We start from the raw sequence: 26,813 nt of genomic DNA on the forward strand, positions 1-26,813 counted from the left end.
AAATCAACAATGATAAAAATTAAAATAATAATAATAATAAATATAAGAGTCCCCTGATGGCCTAATGGTTAAGGATTTGGCTTTGTCATTGCTGTGGCTAAGGTTTGATGCATGCCTCAGGAACTTCCATGTGCAGTGGGCCTGGCCTCAATAATAAAAATAATAACAACAACAACAATAAAAATAATAGTAAATATAAATAAGATGTTGTACATCTCTAGGAATTGGAATGAATCCATGAACTTAGATTCTGAAAACTCACTGTTGAAAGAGAATTGAAGTAAAGAAAGTCCCATCAGAATTTCCGGCTCAATTTTCAATGACACATGGGCCACACATACATCCAAAGAGCTCTGACAATCAAAGTCCTTTCATTAAATTGTCTTCCTCAACCCGTCATCTGGAGACAGAATCCTTCCAAAGCACCCTCCTCATTGCTCCCTTCACTTCCTTGTTGCGCAATGTATATATCAGGGGATTGATCATGGGGGTAATGATGGTGTAGAAGAGAGAGATGAACTTGCCCTGATCCTGGGAGTCATTGCTGCTGGGATGAAGATATGCATAGAGGGCTGAGCCATAGAACAAGGAGACCACTGTCAGGTGGGATCCACAGGTCCCAAATGCTTTTCTCTGCCCTGCAGAAGACTTTATTCTTAAGACAGCCCTCACAATCTGACTGTAGGAGAACATGATTACTGCAACAGGTATAAAAAGAGTGATGACACTGACAAAGAAGATCTCAGACTCATTCACAGTGGTGTCAACACAGGCAAGCTTGAGCAAAGGAGGGACCTCACAAAAGAAGTGGTCTAATTCATTTCTCCCACAAAGTGGTAAAAGGAAGATGAGCACTGTCTGCAATACGGAGTTGGCAAAACCAGTGATCCATGAAGCACAAGCCATCAGGGCACAGAGACAGGGGTGCATGATTACTGTGTAGTGAAGGGGCTTGCAAACAGCTGCATAGCGGTCAAGTGCCATAACTCCTAGGAGGATGCATTCTGTACCTCCCAACCCCAAAGAGATGTAGAGCTGAACCACACAACCACCAAAGGAGATGGATTTGTCTGATCCTCTGAGATTAACCAGGAGCTGGGGGACAATGCTGGTAGTATAGCACAGGTCCACAAAGCTTAGGTTGGAGAGGAAAAAGTACATAGGGCTGTGAAGATGTGGGTCCGCATGGGACAATGCAATGATAGCTGTGTTTGCTAGCAAAGTGAAGACGTAGAAGATCAAAAGAACCACAAAGAGGACCTGCTCCAGTTGAGGCCTGTCAGAGAAACCCAGCAGGATAAATCCAGTGAAAGAACTTCCATTTCTCTGTTCCATCCTGTGTTAGCACATGGTTCCTAACAAGAAAAAGCATTTAGTTATTTTGAAAGGGTACCTTGAAAAAGGGTGGGGGTATGGGAGGAAGTGAACCTATCTCGTTAAAAGACAAGACCATGGGAAAGTATAAGCAGATATTTGAAAAAAAAAGGATGTGCTTATTGGGACTGACATATCTTATCCCAATTTAGTTGTACGTTATCACAAAAACATTGATATTTTATATACGAAAAATCAACAATGGTTTTTGCATCGATCATACGTATAAAAGGACTGCTTCAGATCGAGTTTAATAGGACTTAAAAGTACTCTAAGAATATATGTACTCTTTAGAGAAACTGGGAATAAGGAGAAATAGGGAGACTGATCAGAAAGAGTAAGAAAAACAGCTCGACAAGGGGAGAGAGCCCTTAATAGGTATCTTAAATAGGTATCTCATAATCCTACACAATGGAATTTGCACAAACATCACATGTAACTGAACACAAGAAAATCTCTAAAATGCATTCGGTAATAGGATTTTATGGCCTAGAATGTACCTATACAAAGGATTAAATTACTTTCAACATATCACTAAGAGGGCTACACAGAAACATTTTAGCAGAACTGCCCATCTTCTCTCCTAATATATTTGTGAATGCTACCTTGGGCTTCTGGACGGGAGTAAAGCAGTTAAATCCTCAGGTAAAGCCTGAAAATATTACCATTCCATTAGAGTGTTTAACTATTGCCCTCAAGATACCAAAATTACTCTCCCAATTTAACAAGGACTCCAAAAATTCACTGGCTGTGCATACTCAGTTGTCCAAAATCCAAGGAGCAACACTTACCTCTTCTTTCTGTTGATTTCACTTCACATGTTACCAACAACTAGAGCGACCGCAATTCCCAAAGTAGGTAGGATTATTCACTAGCAACATTCTGATCAACATAGACATTTTCAAAGTTGTCCAATTGTGCAACCTATTACAAAGTGTAATGTTTTACATCACTCCTTATGATAAACAATTAAATTGATAAATACATAGAGATAATAACAGATACCTTGTCAGTGCAATGACAGGGCAAAGATAGAACACAAAAATAAAAGTCATACAAGGAAAGGCATAAGGATATTTTGGATATTATAAAAATCTAAGAACTTCCATCTACCTTTTGTTAATTTTATTTATTTTATTTATTTTTTTGTCTTTTTATGGCCGCACCCACAGCATATGGAAGTTCCCAGGCTAGGGGTCAAATTGGAGCTGTAGCTGCTGGCCTACGCCACAGCCACAGCAACGCCAGATCCGACCCACATCGGTGACCTACACCGCAGCTTGTGGCAACACCAGATCCTTAACCCACTGAGCAAGGTCAGGGATCGAACCCACATACTCATGGATATTAGTCGGGTTTGTCACCACGGAGCCACGACTGGAAGTCCTACCTTGGGTTAATTTTACATAGGTACCTTTCTGGGAGCAATCCTGAAGCATTAGTTATACTAAAGCAAACACACTGCCACCTCTAAGCTTATTTCATTACCAGTTTTATCCAGTGACTTAGTATTTGCATAAACACGGTCACACACTGACTCAAGTGTCATTAGAAGACAAATAGTTCAGTTCTATCATGGTCAAATTGTTAGACATACAGTAAATTTGTAATTCTTCCAAGACATTTGAAATCTGAGTCGGGTTTGGGTGTGGGTGTAGACCCATTGATGTGTGAAAGAAATTGGTACAAACTTGGCATAAAATAAATGTTAACAAAAGCTGAATAAGGGAAAAGTAAAGGTCAAATCAAAGACACGTAGTGGTAGAGAGGCCACTGGGAAGTAGTCTTCCATCACTGACATAAACATCCTCCTTGACCCATAATTCAGTTGCAAGGAAAGCAAACAACCAAAAAATATAAACTATAAAAGCAAGCATAACAGAAATGTAGTACTTCATATGTAGGCATTAATTAAACTCATATAGCTTTACACTCGGTCACCTAACAGCTCTATGCAAGAGTACTAGTTCACAAACCCTGCAAAAACGATTTTTAATTAGTAAATTTTTTCCACATTTAATGCTTGTAAAATAAAACATCCAAGTGTCTGGACCTGGACTGATCTGCTACTTACAGTTAACAACATCAATATAACTGGTATTCCTGAGTGTTTGATATGTCCTAAAACATTTACATGCATAATCTCAACTATTTCCAAAATTTTGCAAAATGTATTAATTTCCCTTTCACAAATGAACAAGTACATTAACATGATTAAATAGCTTACCAAAAGATTATTAAACTCCTAACTATTTGAACACAAATCAGGTCTCTTTGATATCAAAATTCACTCTTTTCACCATCATAACACCTATCATCAATCAAACGAATATATTAAAACTGAGAGACAGTTCATGAGACATAAAGAACGTGCTATTTCATAATATTTTATACTTCCTTTGATTTGTTGTTAAGTAGTACTCACAATCTACGTCCAAAATTTTCCTAACAGAATTATAAAACTATGAGAAAAATAAAAGTATAAGAGACAGTCTAAATGTCCAGGGAGGAGTTCCTGCTGTGGCACAGTGGGTAGAGAATCTGACTCCAGTGTCTTAGGTCGCTGGGGAGGCATGGGATGGATCCCTGGTCAGGAGCAGTAGATTAATAGATCCCGCATTGCTGTAGCTACAGCAAACGTCCCTGTCCCCGGGAACTTCCACATTCCAGGGTTGTGGCCATAAAACAATAATAAATAAAAACCAAAGTCCAGTGACAGATTATATTAAAATACATGATTCAGTCTCATGAACACAAACACAAATATAATACACTAATTTAAAATGACAGATAACAACTTTTTTAACATACTAATAATGATGCATTCACAGGAGTTAAGAGAAAAAATAAAGTGTTAACTTATCCCAGGAAAACACCAATATAATGCATCAGTATAATAAAATAATGACAATTTTAACATAAGACTATTTAATAATGAACAAGAAGGTATTTGAGAAAAAACTAAATACTGCTCTTTTTTTTTTTTGCTTTTTAGGGCCACCCCTGCCGCATATGAGAGTTCCCAGGCTAGGGGTCTAATTGGAGCTATAGCCTCCAGCCTACGCCAGAGTCACAGCAATGCCAGATCCGAGCCGAGTCTGCAACCTATACCACAGCTCACGGCAACGTCAGATCCTTAACCCACTGAGCAAGGCCAGGGATCAAACCCTCAAACTCATCGTTCCTAGTCAGATTCGTTTCCACTGCGCCACGAAGGGAATGCCTACAATGTTAACTATCCAAGGAAAAGACCAATATAATAATGCATAATGCATCAGTATAATAAAATAATGACAATTTTAACATAAGAATATTTAATAACGAACAAGAAAGTACTTGAGAAAAAAGTAAATACACTTTTTTTTGTTTGTTTGTTTTTTAGGGCTACACCCACAGTATATGAAAGTTCCCAGGCTAGGGGTAGAATCAGAGCCACTGCTGTCAGCCTATTCCACAGCCACAGCAACATCAATCCAAGCCATGTCTGCAACCTATACCACAGCTCACGGCATGGCCAGATCCCCAACCCACTGAGCGAGGCTGGGGATCAAACCCGTGTCCTCAAGGATACTAGTCGGATTCATTTCCACTGAGCCATGACAGGAACTTCACCCCTCCAATTTTCATCAAAGCATTATTTATAATAGTCAAGATATGGAAGCAATCTGAGTGTCCGTCAACAGATGAATGCATAAAGAAGATGTGGTATTTATAGTTATATACATATATTACTCATCCATAAAAAAGAATGTAATTTCGCCGCTTAAAACATCGACAAATCTGGAGGGTATTTTGCCTAGTCGAATATCAGAAAAAGACAAATAGTGTTCTAACTTACATTTGGAATCTAAAAAATAAAACAAATGAATAAAATAAAACAGAAACAAATTCACAGATATAGAGAACAAACCAGTGGTTAACAATAAAGAGAGAAGTGGGTAAGAGAGAAGACAAAGGTAAGGGATTAAGAAGTACAAACTACTAGGTATAAAATAATTAAGATACAAGGATAAAATGTGTGGCATAGGGAAGATAGATAATATTTTAGAATAACTTTATATGGAGTGCAACCCACAGAAATATCAAAATCACTATGTTGTACATCTCAAACTAATAGAATATTGTAAGTCAAATATACTCGATTTTTTAAAACCTCCCTGATAATTTGTACAAAGCATGGGCTGTTTTACAGAATAACATGTAGATTAACAAAAAGAATGCTGAATAGCTACATATCTGATGGCTATAAAATTTAATGATTTTAGGTTGAAAAATAAAATATCAGGCAAAGGAGACACCTTTGGAAAAAAAAAAAAAGTAACTGTCCATATATATTTCAGCTGCTTCCAAGCCACATGGAGGGCACCCTGGGATGAAATTAGGTTACCAATGTCATATTTTGTCCTCTTGAAATTGTTTTTCTTTTACAATCCAGGAAATTATTATCCTTTAGTAACAACAGACATGGAAAATCTCTAGGTGCAAGGTGCATTTTCCCACTGATTCTCAAGAGTATATTCTGCTCATCTGGGTCACCTTGTTCCCTGCCTATTTTCCTACTCTGCTCAACATCCATCTCTCCTAAAGCCATTTGCACCACCACAAAAGGCATCCTTCCAGGAGAAGGAATCTTCTTTGGCTAAAGTTAATGAGAAATTCTCATTTCTTTCCTACCACATGTAAAGAATTCTGTAGTCATCATCTATGTTAAGATAAGCATCCATTGACAATGCAGTAAGAAATACTGACTTATATTAGACACACTAGTGAAATAATAATGACTGCAAACATTAGACACATTCATCCTAATATAGGAACAAAAAAATAGTGCCCCTGGCAACCATTATGATATGACATGATACATGAAAATCTTGTTATAAGCATTATAGATAAACTATTACTTGGATACAAAAAAGAAATAATTGAACAAAGCAACATATATAAAGAGAGAGAAATTTTTAAATAGGTAAAATAAAAATAAATACACCCTAAAACACAATATGATATTCTGTGTCACAATTATTAAAAATTTGATGTAATGGAAAATGATGTCTTATAAGAACACAATTTTAATATACTAGTCAAGGGAATACTCATCAAATGAAAGCGGTTAAAGGATTAGTGCTGACACATATCAGGTGGTAGAGGCACTAGTCTGCAATCACAATAATTGTACAATAATGACACATAATAAAATTTAGATATTAGTGGAGGAATAAGTATTTCAATAAACCTAAACACTCAGTATGTTAACCATGTATTTTACAAACAAGATTTCAAGATAATGTCGGTTTTAAAGGTATTTCAAATTACACAAAAATTCACTGATATATTCAACATACGACTTTGCCCTATAATGAATCCTGAACAACTCGTGGCAAAATTTCCACAGCCTCGGTGCTATAACTGAATTGCTATTGCATTCATAATGCTACTATGTCATATCTGAGTTCAGCCCAGACCTATATCAGCACTGGCCCAAGACGGCAATGGAGGACATATAAATCAAGGGGGAACAGATCTATCCTGGTATTGGAAATGACACATCTATCTAACACAGACAGTGTTTAATGGAACAAGAAGCGAAACTAAGAATTCCATTGCATGTGTTTTTTGAGAGAACGCATTCAGGATAAAAGGAGTGAGAGAAGCAAAAGCGAGCAGAAAAGGTACTAAGCATGATGTGATCTCACCTGGAATAACATGAGTCTGATCCCATAGGAAGCTGAAGGAGAATTCCCCAATAGAATTACTAATGAAATATTCTGTCTTCACTACCTAGGACAACAGCCATCATCCACCCATTGCTACCTGAGCATTTAAAATGTGGTAGCTAAGGAACTGAATTTTAAATTGTATTTAAGATGCAACGGACAAGGGCTTCATCTCTAGAATATATAAGCAACTTATACAACCCAACAGCAAAAAAGCCAATCAATCAATGGAAAAATGGGCAAAAGACCTGAATAGACTGTTCTCCAAGGAAGATATACAGATGGCCAACAAACACATGAAAAAATGCTCGACATCACAGCTTATAAGAGAAATGCAAATCAAAACAACCATGAGATACCACCTCACACCAGTCAGAATGGCCATCATTAATAACTCCACAAATAACAAATGCTGGAGGGGCTGTGGAGAAAAGGGAACCCTCCTGCACTGCTGGTGGGAATGTAAACTGGTACAGCCACTATGGAGAACAGTTTGGAGATACCTGAGAAATCTATACATAGAACTTCCATATGACCCCGCAATCCCACTCTTGGGCATATATCCAGACAAAACTCTACTTAAACGAGACACATGCACTCACATGTTCATTGCAGCACTACTCACAATAGCCACGACATGGAAACAACCCAAATGCCCATCAACAGATGATTGGATTCGGAAGAGGTGGTATATATACACAATGGAATACTACTCAGCCATAAAAAAGAATGACACAATGCCGTTTGCAGCAACATGGGTGGAACTAGAGACTCTCATACTGGGTGAAATGAGTCAGAAAGACAAAGACAAATACCATATGATATCACTTATAACTAGATCTAATATCCAGCACAAATGAACATCTCCACAGAGAAGAAAATCAGGAACTTGGAAAATAGACTTGTGGCTGCCCGATGGGAGAGGGAAGGAGTGGGACGGATCGGGAGCTTGGGGTTATCAGACACAACTTAGAATAGATTTACAAGGAGATCCTGCTGAGTAGCATTGAGAGCTATGTCTAGATACTCATATTGCAACAGAACAAAGGGTGGGGGAAAAAATGTATGCATGTATGAGTAACTTGATCCCCATACTGTACAGTGGGAAAAAATAAAATAAAATAATAAAAATAAAAATAAATTTTAAAAAATTTTTAAATAAATTGTATTTAATCATAATTCACATAAATTTAAAGAGCATGCAGTTAGTTACCACCATATTGAACAATACAGCAATGGATTATAAATTGTATCAGATTAAGTGCCACTTTCATGCAAAGGCAGCCTTTTATATATCCAGGATTTGTGAGTCTGTCATTGGCTGTGGGTTGTCCCCACCAGGCTCAGGAGAACCCCTGGCAGTGTGACCCCCCCCCCATTCAGCTGAGGTCTAGTCTCTGAAGAATGGAATGACTGAGAACATAGCCACCGGTATTCATAAGTGGAGTCTGCATAGCTGCATCAGCCAGTAAAAGAGATCTGAGTGGGACAACAAAAGGATTCATAGGCGTATGCAAGAATGAAAGAATGGCCACTAGTATACATTACACATCATTTCAATGCAATGTCTCACACATGCGCGCACACACACACACACACACACAGTCTTTTGCTTAACTGACCAATTAAACATTCGGGTCACCTTTGCTCTTCCAACCTTTTTCCTCTTCAAATTGGTAGATGTGCTCAACTGATAAAACATCGCTTCTTAACAATAAACTCAAAATAAAGATGAATATACACAAAGTTCAAAAAATGGAACTACCTCCTTGTAGCTATCGACATAGCATTTTGAAAATTCCATATGTACTTTAGGTATTTTTGTACCTCTGTGAGGAAATGAACATTTTAAAACTATGATTACTGACAATACATTTTAAGAAATATTCTGTAATTTCACAGAAAATAAGGAGCCAAAGGAAATTAGTGGAAGCATATAGTCTAATTCTTTCACATTCAGACATGCACCATTATTCTGTTACTGAATGGCATGCTTCATTACAACCAAATATGTTACATTCCATTATTATCCATATGTACATGCCGAGGTACACTACAATAGGACGAAAGATCAAAGAACAAAATGTTGGCGTCTAAAATAAACAATTAGGGAGTCCCATTGTGGTTCAGGGGGTTAAGAACCCCACTAGTATACAGGAGGATGAGGGTTTGATCCCTGGACTCAGTCAGTGTGTTAAAGGATCTGGCTTTGCCACAAGCTGCGGCTCAGGTCTCGCATTGATGTGCCTGGGGCATAGGCTGAGGGCCATGGCTCCAATTCAGCCTCTAGCCTGGGAACCTCCATGGGCTGTAGGTACAACCACCACCCAACAAAAAAAAATGAAAAAAATCAAAAATAAATAAACAACTAAGATTGGTTTTTGTCTGTAAATTTCTGTAAGAATTTCTGTTCCTTTGCCAGCTGACATTGATGCTAACCAATCTGGTTTTTTGTTTCCATTGCAACTGAAAACAAACGTGCCAATTCCTAAAGCAACACAGAGAATGAATTCCATGCCATTCTACTCACCTTTACTCATTTTATCTGTGGGTACCAAACTCTTTCCCTACCTCATATCCAAGTTACTACCATGAATGCAGTACTGGGGATTGGAAACTGAAAAACATAGAATCAGGAAGCTGGTTGGGTGGAATGAATGCAAAGACTGATTACTCGAGCATTGGGTTTTTCCAAAATTTTTCTTAAATAAGAAGATACTTTCTCGTGATGACTTCAAATATCTTCACACGGAATTGAAGATCTGGATTCTGTCTAGGTGGTAAGCAGAAGAAAGAAAGCAATTTGAACGCTCAGTACTATTTCATGAATAATGACTGGGATACATGACAGATAGGTCTATATGGGCAACAAGAGAAGGTGGCATAAACCTGCACTGTGACTCGGCTGGCACTGAGAAAGAATCGGCCCCAACCAAAGTCTCTAGGGAATGTCTGTCCTATACTGTTAATTAGCTCATGTCACTAAGCTGTCCAGAGATGACAATCCTCAGGGAAAAATGAACATCAAGAAGAGTGCCAGAGGATACCTAATCTCTCTTGTTTCTGTTTTCCAATATTTGACAGAGGACAGACAATCCCCTAGACCTCCCACTTACCTTAACTCTCATCTTTGAATGACTTCGATGTTTCACCAAATACTTAAGATGTTTTTCTCACAATAGTAAAAAAAAAATTATATATAATATATATAATTGAGAATGCCTTCAGCCACTTAATTTTAAATGTAAACACGCAAATGAGAGATCACATTCTGGGCCACAAATCAAGCCTGAGTAAATTTAAGAAAATTGAAATTATATCAAGCATCTTTTCCAACCACAACACTATAGGACTGGAGATTAACAAGAAAAAATTGCAAAAAATAAAAACATGTGGAGACTAAACAACATGCTACTAGGAACCAGGTTGCGGGTTTGATCCCTGGCCTTGCTCAGTAGTGGGTTAAGGATCCAGCATTGCTGTGACCTGTGGTGTAGGTTGCAGATGAGGCTCGGATTCCCCGTTGCTACTATCCCATAGTTAATGCTTTCTTTGGAAGCCCTCCTGAGGTCCAATATCTGCACTGAAGACTCGTTCAAATGTTCTCACTCAATACCATCAAAGATTACAAATTATGAAATATCCCGTCTCTTTAGGAGCTGAAGACTAAGAGGATAAAACTCTGTTCTCTTACATGCATTCAAAGTATCCCTTATCAATGAGAAAAAATGATGACATTTACAATAAATACAACAATAACTTTATGACAAGCAACCCCATGCCATAAGTTGCAGATGGCCATCTTATGTAATTCCTACATATATCAACTATTGTTCAAATTTCCTGCATATGTCCAGTGCTATTTTGTCTGTAGTGTTATAACTAAGATCTTCCACCACACTGTATTTTACAAAAGATAATCTTTTGAAAATGTTAAAATTATTTATTTTGAATAACAAGTTCATAATTCATAAGCTTGTTAAATAAGTTTTTGGAAAACACATTTTAAACTGTATGATCATATTTGATGCAAATAAAAATATTTTGTTTCTTTTCTAAGAAACACTTATTTTTATAAGCTCTTGTTTTTGTTTTGTTTAGTTTCCGGTTTAATTTTACTGTCTAACACTACCAGACCAAAGTTACATAATGTGGAGACTAACAATAACACGTTCATGTTCCCAACATTTATGGGTTTGCTCCTAGTAATAATAATATGTTTACTTTTAAAAAAAAAAAAAAGAACTTTTAGGGCCATACACTGCATATGGAAGTTCCCACGCTAGGAGTTGAATCAGGGATACAGTTGCTGGCCACAGCAACACAGGATCCAAGCTGCATCAGAGACCTACACCCTAGATCATGCAATGCCGGATCCCAAACCCACTAAGCAAGGCCAGGGATTGAACCCACATCCTCATGGATATTAGTTGGATTCGTTTCCTCTGCACCACAATGGGAACTCCCATATGTTTTACTTTTTTAAATGATTGTATAAGCAAGTGAATGTTCCCATATATGGGCACAATACGTATGTGCTTCTTTATAACATAAGCATGTCTTTTCTACTCATGAAAGCAGAGAATCATTTTAATTAGACAAATAAACCTAGAATAAATAGTAACTATATCAAAAACAGTACGTGCTGATTGATAATTGCCAACAGGGAAACAAATAGAAGGTTCAACAGCTGATTAATCCAAGCAGTCACATCAAGTGGCTAAATAAAACTGGGTGTAAACATTCCCAAAGTGGTGAATATCTTAAATTGTCCCTAGCCCAACAACTTCCATATGCCACCGGTGCGGCTGAAAAAGAAAAGAAAAGAAAGAAGTAATGGAAGGAAGGAAGGAAGGATCATTTTCCTGAGGAGTTCACATTCTAATGTGGAATGTAGGCAGCCAAGAAGTAATTACCAGGACTCCTGATTAGTAATAATAATAATTAGGTAGGAACGTTTGCAGAGCCTCAAAAAGATAGCACGTGGGCATTTTATGGTCTTCAAAAAATGTGATCCTTGAGCAAAGATTTGAATTAGAAATGGGATATGTTCTATGGGAATTAGTGCAGGATAATATCTCTCAGCTGAAATAACAGATTAGAGTAAGAGAATGAAGAATAGAAAGCTGGCCTCAAGCTGGAATGTGTATTCAGGGAGGAGAAAGTTGTGGGTTTCTTCCAGGTCCATGGGATAAATACACTTGCATATAAAGACGTGGTTTTTATTCAGTCTTGTGGACAATGGTAGCCAAAACTAGGTAAGCAAATAGTGATGTGCTGGTATAGTTTATCAAAAATAATTAAGATAGGGAGTTCTCTTATGGCACAGCAGGTGAAGAATCCAGCATTGCCACTGCAGTGGTTTGAGTCACTGCTGTGGCCAGGCGATGATCCCTGGCCTGAGAACTTCCATGTGCCATGGGTACGGCCAAAAAAAAAAAAAAAAAAAAAATAAGAAAGTACTACAAAAGCTGAGAGTTGATCTGGTTAGAAAATCCTCTAAGGAGATGAATTAAATGGTTGATGCAATGGTAAAATGAATTAACTAACATATTGATAACAAATGGAAAATGTGTGCTGGAGAGTAGATGTATTCTAAAGACATGTCAGAGAGTTCCCTTGTGATGCAATGGATTAAGGATCTGGCGTTGTCACTGCAGTGGCTCTGGTTGCTGCTCTGGCAAAGGTTCAGTCCCTGGCCTGGGAACTTCCACATGCTGTGGGCGCAGACAAAAACCAATAAAATAAATAAAACACAGGCCAGAAAGAATCAATGCCAGAGACAATCAACAAAGCTTAGGTTTAATGTTGGAACCCAAACAAAGGGAAGAATCCAGGATAATTCAAGGGTCTCACTGAGCTTACTGAGGATGTGGTATTGAGATTCGCAAAATCTGACATGCAAAGACAAGAGTTTGTTTTCAGAAGATAAGTTAGATTGAAAACCACTGAAATTTTAGAGTTCACAGATAATCCATAGTTATATATCTGTGATTCCACTTGCTGTAGTATGGAACTCAAGATGGGGTTCGAAACTCCCTCCTCTTGAGGTCAATTATACTGTGGATTGAAGATTTATCCTACAGGTAAGTGATGGTGTGAGCCATGGAAATAGCAATGTCTCTTAGGAACACTATGGAGAGAGAATAAAAGAGAGCTAAGGATGGAGCTTTCTGAAATCTAAACACTGACATGTGTGTCCAGTGAGATTAAACTGAGAATCAGGGGTCCAAGAAACAATAGACAGACAGAAGCATATGGATAGCATAATACTTGAGTCATAATTTGAATCAGTCAAATTACATTAAATAATGACGGTTAGCTCACTTACATTGTATGATGGGGAAAGTGCTGGAGATTTCACAAAAAGTAGTCACCAGAGTGGTGGGGGAAGAAGACAAACAAGAGTATTTGGAGGGTTATGGGATGAGAAACAACTGGATTCTCTGTGTCCTATCAAGAAGATGAAGTTAATGGAAGGGGAGACCTAGAAAAGTGGGGAGCAGGGTGAAGAGGGGTTAATTCTCATTTTACTTTTCTAATAGAATGGACATGAGCAATATTTTCAAGCTCATAGGTCAACAGATACTGGGAAATAAGAAGCTAAATTTTTATTTCTATGTGGCAACCGAAATTACTAGCCTTATTGCAGAGATCATTTTTCAACATAAAAAACACCAAATCATTACAATGCACACATGAAACTAATACATAATGTTCAATGTCAACTATATCTCAACTCTAAAAAATAATTTAAAGGCTTGCCAAAAAATTGCAATCTACACCATTACATTTGGGATTTGCAAGTTAAGCAGAGATGACAACTTCACGGCTACTCAACTTGGAAGGAAAAGCTTGACTATGTCGATGTCCCTGCTCCAGAGCCTCCCTCTTTGGTTGCTCTCTAGAGGCAGTCAAACTCTGCATACGTGAACTGATGCTAGCTAATGAGTTTCTTGGGGCCACTAAAAATAAACACATCCTCAAGCACCTCAGTCCCTAAAGCATGTACTTGGACTTTGGTGGCTTATAAAAACATCCCTCAGATATAATATTAGCCCTTTTGTTCACAGGCAGATTCTGTAGAATTCAGAGTCCAACATCTGTTTAGTTATAGAATCAGTCGTCAACCCTATCCTCCCTCTGATGCCCTGAAACAGTCTATAAAATGAGTGCAGATCCTTCCTGGGGATGACACTAGTTATCCTAACAGCAATTTTTAAAAGGATTGGATCCAACTTTAACAGAGCCTGAGTGTATAGCAAGTTTCCATATTCTTGCCTTTGATAACTAACCACTTCCAAGGCTGGCATATTTTAAAGCATGTTTAAATACAGGACTCTGTATTTATTCTAAAGATTTTCTTCTATCTACTTCATCTCCTAACACCTTTGCCCAGTTCCACGACCATTGAAGGTACTGTTGATAACCACTGAAGGTACTATCTTTCATGGCGGAAAAGCAGTCATGTAACTTCAGCTGCCTGATACTAACATTCCCATCAATATGCCAATCTTCCAGTTTCATAGAACTTTAGCAGTCCTTCAAGGCAACCCAGTTCCTTCCAGAAGTAGGTGTGTATCTTTCGTCTTTGTTATTTTCTCTTGAGGGAGACACCAAATTCTTAGTCCAGCACCGATTCAAGTGTCCCTAAGGCCAGGGAACAAAGTTTCTATTCCCAAGAATGTACTGGTGTTAACTGTAGATACAGTGTCCATGCACGGGTATGCTATTCACTAAGAGTTAAGTGCAAGACTGGAAGAGGAATCTGAACTCCAGATTAGCTGAACATCGCTTCACTAAAGAAATCAAAGAATGTGAGGAGTTTCTCTTCCAGTTCAAACCAATCCAACTGCTGGGTCTTATTAGTATGCAATATGACTTGATGTCTTAGATCTCTTAAGTGTAACAGAGGTGAGTATGGCAAACGACTTTACTGGACATTCATGCCAAGTAAGGGGATGTCCGTTTTTCCCCACTACACTACACTTCTGCTGTCTACACACCATAAAGAATAAGAAAAATAGGAACACTATCAATAATAAATTAGGCAACTGTCATGATCAATATGTACCTGATTTATGAACTTGGAATAGGATAGAACTAATACCTGCGTCTTAGGCTTACCACTGCACACCAGGCATTTATAATTAGGAGTTGTTATAAGGTGATGGGCATGATTATATTACACTATTGCTATGGGGTGAATCTTGCCCACCCCATTCCAACCTCACCAAGTGATCCTAAACCCAGATTCCTGTTAATGTGACCTTATTTGAAAACAGGGTCTCCGTAGATGTGATGAGGTTAAGATGAGGTCAGACTCATTAGCATGTTCCCTAATCCAAGATAACTGATATTCTTACAAGAAAAACAGAACAGACAGAGAGGCAGGGACACCACCATGTGGCTGCTGAGGAAGGAATTGAAGGGGTGCAGCTGCAAGCCAAGGAACCCCTAAAATTGCCAGCAAACCACCAGGAGCTAGAAAGGTACAAGGATCTATTCTCCCCTACAGGGCTCACAGGTCCTAGAGCACCTCAGTTTTGGGACTTCCGGCCTCCAGAAGTGTGAGATAATAAACTTCTGTCATCCTAAAACTCCAGTTTGTAGTACGTACTGTCTTATAGCAGACTAGGAAAATAATACAACATGTTAATTTGTATTAAACATCTTTGTCAATATAATTCTACTTTTGTAGTTATAAGGAATTTCACATATTCTCGTCAGAAGGGATATTTCTTAATTCGGATCACATTCTGTGTGTCACTGAGAAAAAATCATTTAAATCATGTTCCAGACTGGATTATGAGTTATTTCCATGATCTCTGAGAAACAGCCTATTCAAACACATTGCCAGACTCCCACCGGGCACCGTGATGGACCAGATGCACAAACACGGAGGAAAGAAGCAAAGGTAGGCACCAACAACATTTGATAAAGTTAATTATACTGACCGATGCCAGTTTTATGATTCTAGATAATTTGATACTAGGCCTGAAAATATGCAAGGTATAGGAGTTAAGAACCACACTGTCAGAGTTACCGTTGTGGCTCAGCAGGTTAAAAACCCAATACAGAGTCTGTGAAGATGGGGCTCAATGGGTTAAGGATCAGGCATTGCTGCAAGCTGCAGCAAAGGTCACACATACGGCTCGGATTGACCATGGCTGTGGCTCTGGCATAGGCCAGCAGCTGCAGCTCCCATTTGACCCTTAGTCCCGGAACTTCAATATGCAGCAGGTGTAGGTGTAAGGAGGAAAAAAGAAAAAAAGGAAAAAAAAAAAAAAAAAAGAATCATGCTGTCACTAAAGAATGTCCAAGGAATGGAGTTCCCGTCGTGGCTCAGTGGTTAACAAATCCGACTAGGAACCATGAGGTTGCGGGTTCGATCCCTGGCCTTGCTCAGAGGGTTGAGGATCCACAGCTCGGATCCTGCGTTGCTATGGCTCTGGCGTAGGCAGGTGGCTACAGCTGTGATTCGACCCCTAGCCTGGGAACCTCCAAATGCTGTGGGAGCGGCCCAAGAAAATGGCAAAAAGACAAAAAGACAAAAAAAAAAAAAAAAAGAATGTCCAAGGATTGAGGAGAGCTTACTCAAAATAGGACAACAGATCTACTGGAACATTAAACCTACCAGGTTTCAGTAGAGAACTAAGGACATTATCTCCTTTATTTCTTTTTAAAACCTAATGACATCATCTCTATTATTTCAAAGTAGAAAGGGCCCGGATGTAGGAGTGGGAGGTCAGCCTTTAGCATCTCAAAGCTTGCACGGGCAGATTGATTCTTAGTATTCCAGTACCCGGATCTCCTTTTTTCTTTTTGCATTTTAGAACTTTTTATTCCAGATTTATTTTATGCTTTGGCACCACAGTAAGAACAGCCACCAAGATACCAAAACAATTACTTTAAAAATTAGGAATAAAAGCAATATGGGTACCAAGAAGCCAACAGAAGAGGCATAACTGACACGTAGAAAAGTATCCTCTTTCCTGGTCATGCATTTTGCTCTTGAAAAGTTTTATATTTACAAAAGAGAGAGTCCTGCAAGTTTCCATGCAAACCAGCATTAAATATATATATACATAAAATTAGAATAGTTGACTACTTGTTAAGTGCTGTTCCAGATTTCATTTGTTTTCCACTTGCACATTTATAAATCTCTACAACTCCTAAATTTAGTTTCTATATCCTCTTATACTTTTTAAACTTCCTTCATATTTTCACATAGTCAACAAAATTATTGTCCAAGTCTACTAAATACACAAGACGCTTTTCTAGCTTATGGTGCTATTATGACATTTTCCTGTTCTTTAGGTATTATTTACTATTAAATTTGCCTCATGGTGTTGTGTGGGTATTTGTATGAGAGAGAGTGATTCCTAACATAAGACTAGATGACTTAATGGCAAACAGAATGATTAATGTGAGGTCTGCGTTTAGAAGAAGTGCACACAGAGAAACTGAAGAAGAATATCTGCTCTATCACATTCAACAATTTTACAAGACTTTAAAGTGAAAGAAAAGGAAAAGGTAATTGGTAGTTTACTGGCTTTTTACTGAAAGTGGTATCAGTGATGATTACTCAGCCTAGTCCTCCCTGAACGTGAAGTTTGGATACAACAAATTCTCAAATCATTTCTAATAGAAGATTCCCAATCCAGAGACATGATTACAGGCTCCACGCCAAAGCTTTCTTTGTTTTACACATTATGATGTATTGCCCTCATTTAAATAAAATTGTAAATGCAATAGTAAATTTCATTATCTGTGCACCTCCAGAAAATATTTTTTCTCTACAGAAAAAATACAGGAGCACGAGAGCCAGTCTGAAACACTTCAAAGTTCAATGATGAAAAAAAAGTGGGGGATACAAGAGGTACATATTTGCAACTTATGTAGAAAAAACAATCAGATTTAATTTTTGGAGCGTCATGAGTTATCTTAATAGTCTCCCTAGCAGTTTAGAACTCATGTTGCAAAGTCAGTTTGAATCCTGTCTCTGTAGTTTCTTAGGCACATCACTATGATAAAAATTAATCAGAGTTCCCTTGTGGCTTGGCAGGTTAAGGATCTGAAATTGTCACTGCTGTGGCTCAGGTTGCTGCTATGGTGCCGGCTCCAACCCTGGCCCAGGAACTTCTGCATGCTACAAGGGCAGCCAAAAATAGGGAGAAAAAAAAAAAAAAAAACCTACTGAACCTCTTTAACTCGTAGTTCCCTCATCTATTTATTTGAAGCTCATAGAACTGTTGTGGCACAATGTATAGTACATGCTTAGGCCAGTGCCTGAAACATAGAAGATACTCACATACGTAGCTATCTAGCACCCTCTATCTTGCCAACAGGGAAGTAACTGTGAAAATGCCTCAATCTTCTAACCACTATTTACCCACGCTAGGAAAAAAGAGGTAGATTAAACATGCAAGATAAAAGCGTGAGTCCTGGAGTTCCCACCGTGGCGCAACGGAACTGAATCCGACTAGGAACCATGAGGTTTCAGGTTCGATCCCTGGCCTCACAAAGTGGGTTAAGGATCCGACATTGCCGTGAGCTGTAGTGTAGGTCGCAGACGCGGCTCAGATCTGGCATTGCTGTGGCTTTGGTATAGGCCCCTAGCAACAGCTCCGATTGGACCCCTAGCCTGGGAACCTCCACATGCCACAGGTGCGGCCCTAGAAAGACAAAAGACCAAAAAGAAAAGTGTGAGTCCTCTTAATTTCAACACGTAGACAACAATGGAAAGAGCTAATGACAGCATCTTCTCTGGATTCATTCTCCTGGGCTTTTCCAGTCGGCCTCAGCTGGAAACCGCTCTGTCTGTGCTCATCCTGATCATCTACTTTTTGAGCTTCTTAGGCAATGGCACCATTATACTTCTGTCACTTGTGGATTCTCACCTCCACACCCCTATGTATTTCTTCCTCTCCAATCTCTCTTTTATGGACCTGTGTTTGACTACTTGCACTGTCCCCCAGACAGTGGCCAACTTTAAGGGAAAGGACAAGAGCATCACCTATGGTGGTTGTGTGACCCAGCTCTTCCTTGCCTTGGGACTTGGGGGTGTAGAATGTGTCCTCCTGTCTGTCATGGCCTATGACCGCTATGCAGCTGTGTGCCGCCCACTCCACTACATGCTGATCATGCATCCTCAGCTTTGCTCGCAGCTGGTGGCAACTGCTTGGCTCACGGGGTTTGGCAGTTCTATAGTACAGACAGCACTGACCATGACTCTTCCTCTCTGCGGCAAAAACCAAGTGGACCATTTCTTCTGTGAAGTTCCAGCGATGCTGAAACTGGCCTGCACCAACACCTCCATCAATGAGGCTGAAGTCTTTGTTGTCAGTGTCCTCTTCTTGGTGGTGCCCCTGTCACTTATCTTAGTGTCCTATGGCCACATTACCCATGCAGTCCTGAAGATAAAGTCAGCCCAGGGGAGGCGCAAGGCTTTTGGAACTTGTGGTTCTCACTTAATGGTAGTGACTGTTTTCTTCGGGACACTCATCTCCATGTACCTCCAGCCTCCCTCCAGTTACTCTCAGGATGTGAACAAAAGCATGGCGCTCTTCTATACTCTGGTGACTCCCCTGCTGAATCCCCTGATTTACACTTTGAGAAACAAGGAAGTCAAAGGGGCACTAAGAAGACTAGTGAGGAGAACACCAGGCTTGAGACAGATGGGATGTCACTGTTAGTCTGCAAGCCTAATGCAGGGCTTGCAGACTGAAACTCTAGTGCACGGGGAGACTTCCGAGTGACTAAAAAGGAGGACAGAATATACAGTGGAAGTATTGGAGGCTCTTTCCAAGATGGGGAGTAAATCCAGAGAGAGGTTAATTTCATACTAAAAATGACATCTTGTTAGCCAAGATGTTCTCTTTATATGCTTTAAAACAGAGTTCTCATTGAGTGGGCAAATTAATAAGGAAACTTTGCAAAGATAATCTTGCGAGACTATTTAACAATCCTCAGACACTTGAAACAGAGACTGAAAACCACTCGGCAAGCATTATTTGTGACCTGCTAACATAGAATCTGGGGTGGGCTCCTGAAAAAGGCTTTGAAGACTAACAGTGACATCCCATTGATCATGAGTATCCCCAATAACCTAATCACTGGAAATGTCCAGGATGCTGCATTGAAACAAAAGCCATGGGTACAACAACTGAAGAGTTTCCCTCTCAAAAAAGGCTAAAACTGACCTCAGAAATGGTTGCCTAATCAGAACTTGCAGGTTTTAAGTACCTCATATTTTTCATTCAGTTCAGAATGTTTAAACTAAGTCCACCAAACAATGTAAATCAAGAATAGAATTGTTTTAAAAGACGCAAGAGTATCTAGTCCCTACAGTTATCTCAGGGACCACATTCTCTGATTCCTCTGATTTCAAGGGTTATACAACTTCTCATTTCTGCATTTATGCAGAGGCCCCCTTCCAGGCAAGCCACATTCCCAAGATATCTCTATACACTGTAGTTCCCTGGGTCTGCCAAGACAGGTTTGAAATATGCTATAATACTAAAAAAGATGAAAGAAACTTTCATCTATAATACAGATGAGCATCAGAAAAGAACTCACCTGCAATGGAAAGAATTGACAGAGAACTTCTTCCCTCCTCAGTGACCCTGTTAAAAGCAGAATCCAGGCAAACATAAACTGCTGAAATCTATTGACTTGAAAATAAATGAGAATATTACAGAGGCTCCTATATACTGATTACTAATTATGTAATGTTTTTAGCAGGATAGACAGGATCTGTTTAAAGTATAGTAAACCTACAGCATACAGACTACAATCATTTTAAAAAGTAAAAGTCCTAAAGCCAAACAGGACCAGAAAGGTGACACAAATAAAGTAAGAAACTTCCAGGCCTTCTTTGTGCTGACTTGTACCATACAACTTAGAGACCCAAATTAAAAAATAATAATAATAAGCATTACTTGTAGAAAGACGAACTCAAGAAGTAGTGTCTGACTTTAGGGGTTCATAGATATTGCATGTCTTGTTGCTTGGGTTAGAATTATTTTCTAATTGTTAGTAAAACTTGTACTGGTTAAGAACTGTGTTCCATGTGAGTCTGACTGAAATTTCAGGTGTCTGTGATCACTCATCACCTGAGCTGATGGTGTGTACCCTGTGTTCCTCAGAAGGCAAAAACAGTGAAAGAATTTTTTATTTTCTTTAGGCATACTAACAGTCCTGAACTCCAGATGGGATGAAATAATTTAGCCAAGCCCTGAGTACAATCACTGCAACCATTTCACAGTTTTTGAGAATTCCAAAGGAAACAGCGCAAATAACTGGCACGACCTTGAAGTCAGCCTATATAGATGGACAGCTTGGAAAGGCAGAGTTCCTAGATACAATTTGAAAAAATTATAAAACAACACTGAACTTGTTGGGTACATGGTGTCTTTTCAGTGTTTTTTTTTAAATTTTAGCTTAGAACCCAGAGATCATTATTATCTGTAATTTATTCCTAAGTATATGCACGTCAAAATGATATTCAAACATTTGCTTAAAAGTAATAAATCTGTTTTATGGCAGCATTTTGGGACTCCTTAAGAGCAGAGTACTCAGAACAAGTTCTTGGCTTCGTGAGACCTTGAGGGTTTCTGCACCTGAGAAAATACATTTCAGGGATTTTGTTGTTTGTTGTCTGCACCCATGACATGCAGAAGTTCCTGGTCCAGGGATCCACCCTGAGCCACAGTAGTGACAATGATGAATCCGTAAATGCTAGGCCACCAGGGAACTCCATTTCAGGAATTTTAAAGTAAATATTTGGGCATAACTATCAAGATATGATTGAATACACTATGGAAAACAGTATGGAGGTTCCTCAGAAAACCAAATACAGAATTACCATATGATCCAGTAATCCCACTCCTGGGCATATATCCAGATAAAACATTCATTCAGAAAGATATATGCACCCCTATGTTCATGGCAGCACTGTTCACAATAGCCAAGACACAAAAACAACCTAAATGTTCATCAGCAGATTAAAAGATTAAGAAGATGTGGTACATATACATAATGAAATACTACTCGACCATAAAAAAGAACTAAATAATGCCATTTGCAGCAACATGGATGCAAGTAGAAATTCTCATACTAAGTGAAGAAAGTCAGAAAGAGAAAAACAAATAACATATGATTCACTTATATGTGGAATCTAAAATATGGCACAAATGAACCTATCTACAGAACAGAAACAGACTCAAGAGACTTGAAGAACACACCTGTGGTTGCCAAGGGGGAGGAGGAGGGGGTGGGATGGACTGGGAGTTTGGGGTTAGTAGATGCAAACTATTACATTTAGAAGGGATAAGCAATGAGGTCCTACTGTATAGCACAGGGAACTATATATAATCACTTGTGATGGAACATGATGGAGGATACTGTGAAAAAAGAATGTATATATATGTATGACTGGGTCACTTTGATGTACAGAAGAAATTGACAGAACATTGTAAATCAACTATAATAAAAAATATTTATTAAAAAGATATGATTGAATAATAAGGGAGAGTGGGAATTTGTCACCATTGGGGCTAAACAGCCTTCCAAACTGCTTTTAACCTGGCATTACTATAGCGTCAAAATACATGGTTTTGCAAGTGTTGATTTCAAGTGTGAATAGTGTGATGCTGTTAGACACCTAGGCATATAAATAGAATATTCATCATATATATAATTTACCTATGCTGTCATTTCCAGCTTGGAAGATTTTCCATGAGCAAATCAGATGAGGGGGAACAAGACAAAGGAGGATGTTAGTTAACTGCAAGGATAGGGAACGGTGTGATAATTGTTATGCTTACATTTCTACTAAGAGACCCAAATGCATTTACTTGCTTTGTAGTACATGTTGGAAAAATCTACCAAAGATCATGACCATTTCTCTGATGTCGGCACTGTCAAAGTTCTAACCTCTGTTAGAAGTTACACTGCTCATGAAATTAAACATACACAGAAACCAGGATCCATAACTTAAAACAAATTTATACAGCAAAATGAGCCTGGGCATGGCTCTAAGGGCTAAAAGGACAGATTAAGTATTTCTGAAATGTTTATATTGTTACTTATAATTCAGAACTCTATGACAGTTTCTTCATAATTAGATAACTGTTAGTAAAGCTTAGGCATATATTTTTAATTAATAGTCACTTTATTTATTCTTTAAATTTCCTTCTGGTGAATCTCAGTAAGTTTCCACAAAACAAGGGATTTCCTGGGACTCAGGGGCCATTTTCAATATTTCATATTTCACTGAATTCAAATTTCATGGAGCCTTTGCCAGATGAAAGATTCAAGGTCCTGACCAATTGACACCTGAATCAAAGAGTTTATAAAATGGTATGAAGATGTTAACCTAAACATATATTACTGAAACTTTTGCTGCATTACAGTAGGTAAAATGTATAGAATATGAACTAGAGCTTGGGTCATATGCTATTCAGATATAATGTCCACAAAAGTCATTTTTAAAAGGAACTAAGTTGCTCACAAACTTAAAATAACCAACTTCCATATCTCACATCAGTATTTCTCCTTCTATGTACAAAATTTGTATAAGCACTCCTCATGCTATGGACTACCATTGTCATTGACAGCAGTGCATCATACCCTTCACTCAGTGATTCCTTTGTACAGCCTTCTTTGAAATGATGCTACATAAAACGATTGCCACACTGGAGGGGTCAAAGTTGGGTCAACTATCTGAAAGGTTTTATCAAGATTAATGTAGTAAATTTTTCACTAATATTAGAGTTTGTTTTTCCCACAGTTTCTCCACTACTTCTGTTTTTAAAAAAGGACTTGATACAGTCAAACCATGGAATTTTTAATAGAACCATGATGAAAATGTAAGAATAACGGTATCCTTCTAGCAATTGTTAGAAAATGATAAAATGTTGGTATTCCTTACACTGTTTTAGTGACTTCATATTTTTATTTTGGCTGTGCTTTCATGTTACGTACTCATATGTCATTTTGCAAGAAGAAATGGAACCATGTTCCCAGATGGGAATGCAAATAAGAAAAATAAGTAATATAAAACTTTTTAAAATAATAAGTATAAAGCAGATGCTGTAGGAACACTGAATGTTGGGATGAATCAATAAACTTAGATTTTGAACATTCACTTTTAAAAAGGAATGAAGTAAAGAAATTCCCTTGAGAGTTTCCAGAGAAATTTTAGATGATACATGGGGGACACAAACATCTAGAGTTTTGACAATCAAGGTCCTTCCATTAAACTATCTTCCTCACCCCATCATCTGGAGGCAGAGTCCTTCCAAAGCACCCTCCTCATTGCTCCCTTCACTTCCTTGTTACGCAGCGTATATATGAGGGGGTTGACATGGGGGTAATGATGGTGTAGAAGAGAGAGATGAACTTGCCCTGATCCTGGGAGTCATTGCTGCTGGGATGAAGATATGCATAGAGGGCTGAGCCATAGAACAGGGAGATCACTGTCAGGTGGGATCCACAGGTCCCAAATGCTTTTCTCTGCCCTGCAGAAGACTTTATTCTTAAGACGGCCCTCACAATCTGACTGTAGGAGAACATGATTAATGCAACAGGTACAAAAAGAGTGATGACACTGACAAAGAAGATCTCAGACTCATTCACAGTGGTGTCAACACAGGCAAGCTTGAGCAAAGGAGGGACCTCACAAAAGAAGTGGTCTAATTCATTTCTCCCACAAAGTGGTAAAAGGAAGATGAGCACTGTCTGCAATATGGAGTTGGTAAAACCAATGATCCATGAAGCACAAGCCATCAGGGCACAGAGACAGGGGTGCATGATTACTGTGTAGTGAAGGGGCTTGCAAACAGCTGCATAGCAGTCAAGTGCCATAACTCCTAGGAGAATGCATTCTGTACATCCCAACCCCAAAGAGATGTAGAGCTGAACTACACAACCACCAAAGGAGATGGATTTGTCTGATCCTCTGAGATTAACCAGGAGCTGGTGGACAATGCTGGTAGTATAGCACAGGTCCACAAAGCTTAGGTTGGAGAGGAAAAAGTACATAGGGGTGTGAAGATGTGGGTCCGCATGGGACAATGCAATGATAGTTGAGTTTCCCAACAAAGTGAAGACATAGAAGATCAAAAGAACCACAAAGAGGACCTGCTCCAGTTGAGGCCTGTCAGAGAAACCCAGCAGGATAAATCCAGTGAAAGAACTTCCATTTCTCTGTTCCATCCTGTGTTAGTACATGGTTCCTGTAAAGGCAAGACATTTAGCAAATTTTAAAGAGTATCTTCTCAAAAAGAGGCAAGATGAAGGAGATAATCTATCATGTTCAAAGACATGGCCATGGGATTTTACATTCAACTATTTGAATAAATAAACTATTCATTGAAATTTATATATATCAATTTTATATCAATTTGTTCTACACAATAACAAAAAATTTGACATTTCATCTAAGAAAAACCAAATAGTTCCCTTGTGGCACAGTGGGTTAAGGATCTGGCACTGCCACAGCTGCACCACAGGTCACAACTCTAATTTGGATTCAATCCCTGGCCCAGGAACTTCCACATCCACAGATGTGGGGAAAAAAAAGAAAAAGAAAAACCAAATAATGGACCTTGTGTTTACATCAATAATAGATATAAAAGTCTTTCTTCAGATTGAGTTTAATAGGATTTAAAGTAGTATAATTTTATATGCGTGTGCATATATTTATATATGCAATTTAGAGATATTGGGGATGAGGAGAAAGCAAGGGATAGTGACCAGAATGAATAACAGATGCAGACAGACAAGAAAGTTCATTTTAAATATGTATCTCATGGAGTTCCCACTGTGCTGCAACAGGATTGATGGCATCTCTGCAGTGCCAATACGCAAGTTTGATCCCCAGCACAGTGGGTTAAAGGACCTAGTGTTGCCACCACTGAGGCTTGGATTCAATCCCTGGCTGGGGAACTTCCATATGACAGGGGTGTAGCCATAAAACATACATATATATGTATCTAAGAGAAAATAATCTCTTTCATACATTCAGATACAGAAATTTATGACCTATAATGTACTTAACACAAAAGATTAAATTACATTCAAACTCTTACTAAGAGTCTGCTGCACATAAAAACTTTGGCGAAATTATCTCTCTACTCGTAATATATTTGTGAATACTACCTTGGTCTTTTTGTATATTAGTAAAAAATTAAACACTCAGAGCCTGAAAACACCACCATTCAATTACAGTGCTTAACTCTTACCCTGAAGATACCAAAGCTACTCTACCAATTTAACAAGAACGCCAGGATTCCATGACTGTACATAATCAAGTGAAGTCAGTAGTCCAAAATCCAATAATCAACACTTACCTCTCCTTTTTGTTGCTTTCATTTTCACATATTACCAACAAGTAGTGAGTGGAATTCCTAAAGAGGTAGGATTATTCACTATCAACATTCTACTCAAACATTTTTTTAGAGTTATCTAATGTGTTATCTACATACAAAGTGTAATACTTTACATCACTCCCTACAATAAATAAGTAAATAAACAAATACATATAGATAAAAACAGATAAATGGTCAATACAATGACAGGTCAAATAAAGAATGTAAGACTAAAAGTAATAAAAGGAAAGGCATGAAGAAAAGCATATTTTGCATATTATAAAAATCTAAGAACAAGAGTTCCCATCGTAGCTCAGCAGTTAACAAATCCAACTAGTATCCATGAGGA

General features: G+C 38.4%; 2 protein-coding genes and 1 pseudogene across 2 annotated transcripts; 1 reads left to right on the top strand and 2 right to left on the bottom strand.

The window, feature by feature from the left end:
* Positions 1-396: 396 nt before the first annotated feature.
* On the bottom strand, positions 397-1,335 carry LOC100515036 (olfactory receptor 2B8-like). Its single transcript, XM_084967735.1, has one exon. The coding sequence runs from the start codon at positions 1,333-1,335 to the stop codon at positions 397-399; it is 939 nt and encodes a 312-aa protein (XP_084823861.1).
* Positions 1,336-18,829: 17,494 nt separating this feature from the next.
* On the top strand, positions 18,830-19,786 carry LOC146401254 (olfactory receptor 2B8-like). The gene has a single exon (XM_084970472.1). The coding sequence runs from the start codon at positions 18,830-18,832 to the stop codon at positions 19,784-19,786; it is 957 nt and encodes a 318-aa protein (XP_084826598.1).
* Positions 19,787-24,372: 4,586 nt separating this feature from the next.
* LOC100156552 (olfactory receptor 2B8-like) lies at positions 24,373-25,310 on the bottom strand (annotated as a pseudogene).
* Between the last annotated feature and the right edge of the window lie 1,503 nt (positions 25,311-26,813).

The sequence above is a fragment of the Sus scrofa genome, chromosome 7 (assembly GCF_054392235.1).
Source record: "Sus scrofa isolate SSC_HxYL_T2T_F1_AM1 chromosome 7, Sscrofa_HxYL_maternal_Yorkshire_Landrace_v2.0, whole genome shotgun sequence".
Lineage (NCBI taxonomy): Eukaryota > Metazoa > Chordata > Mammalia > Artiodactyla > Suidae > Sus > Sus scrofa.